The 3766-nt window shown below is 11.5% G+C and overlaps 1 protein-coding gene across 1 annotated transcript, besides 4 other annotated features; it reads right to left on the bottom strand. All coding sequences in view use genetic code 6, as the record gives it.

Moving 5' to 3' along the window:
- Positions 1-523: 523 nt before the first annotated feature.
- IMG5_044040 (hypothetical protein) lies at positions 524-1018 on the bottom strand (the record flags this gene model as incomplete). Its single annotated transcript, XM_004037643.1, has 2 exons — positions 524-816; positions 923-1018. Coding segments are annotated over 2 exons (389 nt in total), but the record flags the coding sequence as incomplete, so codon positions are not given.
- A 1227-nt stretch (positions 1019-2245) lies between these two features.
- Positions 2246-2283: a microsatellite.
- A 979-nt stretch (positions 2284-3262) lies between these two features.
- Positions 3263-3313: a microsatellite.
- Positions 3314-3432: 119 nt separating this feature from the next.
- Positions 3433-3474: a microsatellite.
- A 177-nt stretch (positions 3475-3651) lies between these two features.
- Positions 3652-3699: a microsatellite.
- Between the last annotated feature and the right edge of the window lie 67 nt (positions 3700-3766).

The raw sequence follows: 3766 nt of genomic DNA, 5'->3' as shown, positions 1-3766 counted from the left end.
CAGTGTTTAATTCATTTTGCTATAAAACCGCTTTATTTATTATTGCATTCTGAATAACCAGGCATTTTATAATCAGGATTTAAAGGATTTACACATCTATTAGTTTTTATTTTATTTTGTTTACTTCCTGCTTTGCTTTCTTATATATCGTTATTATTTAAATTATCTCTATTTTCAATATATTTTTTTTTTATTTAAATATCCAACTTGACTTCCTTATATATCATTATTTTACATAGGATCATATTCTCTTTTTAAAAACTTATGTACAATTTTTGATTAAGAGCCTTCTATAAAATTTTATTACACTTCATTTTATTTTATATGAGGTATTTTTTCTAATTAATATCATCTACTTTTAAAGAATCTATATAATCTTTTGGAAAAAAACTTTTTTTTGGTTTCGATTTTTCAATTTCCGGTAATTATTTTTTAAAAGTTATAATTTTTTTTTACATTAAGCCCCATCAATATCCTATTTTTATTTAAAAAAAAATAAATTAATAAGATAATATATATTTACACCTATATACATATTATCTTTTATAAATTTAGGAATTTCTTCTTCCAATTAACGTACTTTTGAAAGAAAATAAACTGGTTATAAAGGATTACAATAATTTCTTTTTGATTAAAATTTTACTATATTAGGTTAAGTGCCTTAAATATCTTTATTTTCTAAAACGAAATTAGGTCTATTGGAAAATTCTTAATATTATAATAAAGGACGAGGTATTGAATATTATATGTCTCTATTATTTAAATTAAATTCAGGCTTATTATTCTTTTATACATGTTTAAATATTGATTAAGTTCCTTTTTATATTTATGAGATTTATTTTTATAAATGTATAATTTTGTGTATATAGAATTTTTTTTATATATATTTTTTTTATTATTTGATGTATTTATTTTATAATACCTTTTATATCTTATATGTTTAAATTATAGTCTTTATTGATTCTTTTTGGTAAACTTTTATGAGAAAATCCATTATAATAATTATCATTTTTATCGTCTTTTTATATTTTTTTATTAATATCAAATTTATATAAAATTTATTCATATTATTTTTATTTTATTGTGTATTATATCATATTAATTATGAATATTTTTCATTTATCATATCAATGAAATTAAAAAAAGGCCATTAAGTAAAATATATAGCCATTATTTTTTGTTTATTGGAATTTCATAAAATAAAAAAGAATAAGAAAAAAAAAAAAATTGATTATTTACTTAGGCTTTATAAATACATAGTGTCTTTTTTATTTAATGTAGGGTAATTATACGGATCATAATATTGCTATTAATTTATCATTTTTTATTATTTTTATTAATTTTTTATTTATAAAAAGGTTAATTATAACCAAATATAATACTAAATAAAATTAAATAAATAAATAAAAGAGTTATTTTTATTTAATAAAAATAATTATATAAATATATAAAAATATAATATATTTATAATAATTTTTATATTAAAATATATATTATTGGGTTAATAATATTAGCCAATTTTGTTATTCTTAAAATATATATTTATTATTATTTTTTTGAAAAGAATCAATCAAACTAAATCAATAAAAATTAAATTTTAAATAAAAGATATTTAAATTAAAATTAAGAAATTACTAATATTTATTTTTTAATTTTAAAGAAGAAACTATTTCTTTAAATATTATAAATAAATAAAATAATAAACAAAAAAAATAGAGAAGAAATTAATAAATTTAATTTTATTTAAAAAATAAAATAAATATTTTTTATTATTATTTTGAAATTTTATAAAATAAAAATTATATTTAATATTTAAATTTTTTAATTAATATATTTAATATGAATTATAATTAGTAATTATTTATTATTTTCTTTAATAAAAAAATTTTTAAAATAGTGAGAATATATATATTAATATAAAAAATTATAATCAAAATAATATAATAAATATATATATATATTATTTTGTTTTTATTAATATATATTTATATTAAATGTCAAAATTTTTATTTATATAAATTATAGACATTTTTTTTTTAATAATAAATTGTTGTCTATTTATTTTTGTTAAAATTATTCTTAATATAAATATTTTAATTTATAAATATTATGTTTTAAAATTTTAATAATTTTTTATATTAATTTATTAATATATAAATTTTATTTACGACATTTTAATATTAATATAATTCAGAAATTTTAATATCGTAGTTTTATAAATCCATAAAACTTTTATAAATTAAATTTATTACTATTTCATCAATTATTACTATATCATTAATTTCTTAAATAAACATTTTTTATTTTTTAATAAAAATATATAATTATTTTAGAATTCATAGAATTTTAAAAAATCAAATAATTTAAAAAATATTTTTAATTGTTATGTTTAAAATATTTATAATTTATGTTATATTTTAATTTTATAAACAAATTTTCTTTATTTAACTTTATTAAATATTATGATAATAAGGAATAAATTTAATTTAATATAAAATAAATAAATTAAAAAATATATTAATGATTTAATGTAAATATATAAATATATATATATATTTAAATATATACATTATAACAAAAATATTTATTATAAACATATATATATATATTTATTTTTTTATTTTTTATAAAAAAAACCTAATTTTTTTATTTTAAATTAATATATATTATTTTTAAATATAAATTTACTTTTATTATTTATAACAAAAATAATATTATAAATTTTTTAATTTTTTATTTAAATTTACAAAAAATATTAAGAAACAAACAAATAAATAAAAATATATTAAATAAATTTATATGAAAAAATTTAATAAAAGTATTATTAAAAATATATCATTATATAATCAACAATACTAATAAAGAAAAAAAACTAGAAATAAATTTAGAAAGATTCGAATTATCTATTAAAATTAAATAAATAAACGATAATTATTTAAATATATAAGTACTTGTGCATTATTTAATATTTCTGATAAATTCTTTAGCTTATGAATCTTAAATATCATTTCCACATTTAATTAAATCATCTTTTATATTTTATGTGGATTATTTGTAGTCCATTAATAATCTTTATTAGTAATTAACATTCTATATATTTAATTCAATTAATTTTTAAGGAATTAATTTTTATCAAATGATTTAAAGCAATCATCAAATTTTAATAATTCTATAGTACATTACACAGACAATTAATTTTTATCATTATTAAAATATTCATTAGATTTATCTTCAATACATTAAATAATATTTTGGTAAACTTTAAAATATTTTAAAAAAAAATAGAATATAATTTAATAAAATATAAAATATTATATTTACCTTATTAAAAATCATCTTATATAGTAAAAACAATAAGAAAATAAATGAAAATATTTATAATTAAACTTACATTTTAATTTTTTTTAATATAAAATTTATTATAAAAACTTAATAAAAATATAAATATATAAGTATATATATATATAAATATATTCAAATAATTTTATATTATATTTTTATCTTTTATTTTTATAGGCTAATTAAAATAAAAATTAATTTAAACATATTTTATTGTCTATATTTTCTAATTATATAAAACTTAAAAAAAATTTTTTTAATTNTTTTTTTATTTGGTGAAAAAATATTTTTTTAATACCATAAAATAATAATAAAAATATTTTATATAAAAAATATTTATTTTAAAATAATATATATATATATATATATATTAATATATCTACTATTTATTTTAATTTTAAAACCTTAAAAATAAAAATATATTCTG

Source organism: Ichthyophthirius multifiliis, assembly GCF_000220395.1.
Source record: "Ichthyophthirius multifiliis unplaced genomic scaffold scaff_1120509249948, whole genome shotgun sequence".
NCBI classification, from domain to species: domain Eukaryota; phylum Ciliophora; class Oligohymenophorea; order Hymenostomatida; genus Ichthyophthirius; species Ichthyophthirius multifiliis.
Note: the sequence above shows the minus strand (reverse complement) of the source record. Positions and strands in the feature narration are given on the sequence as shown.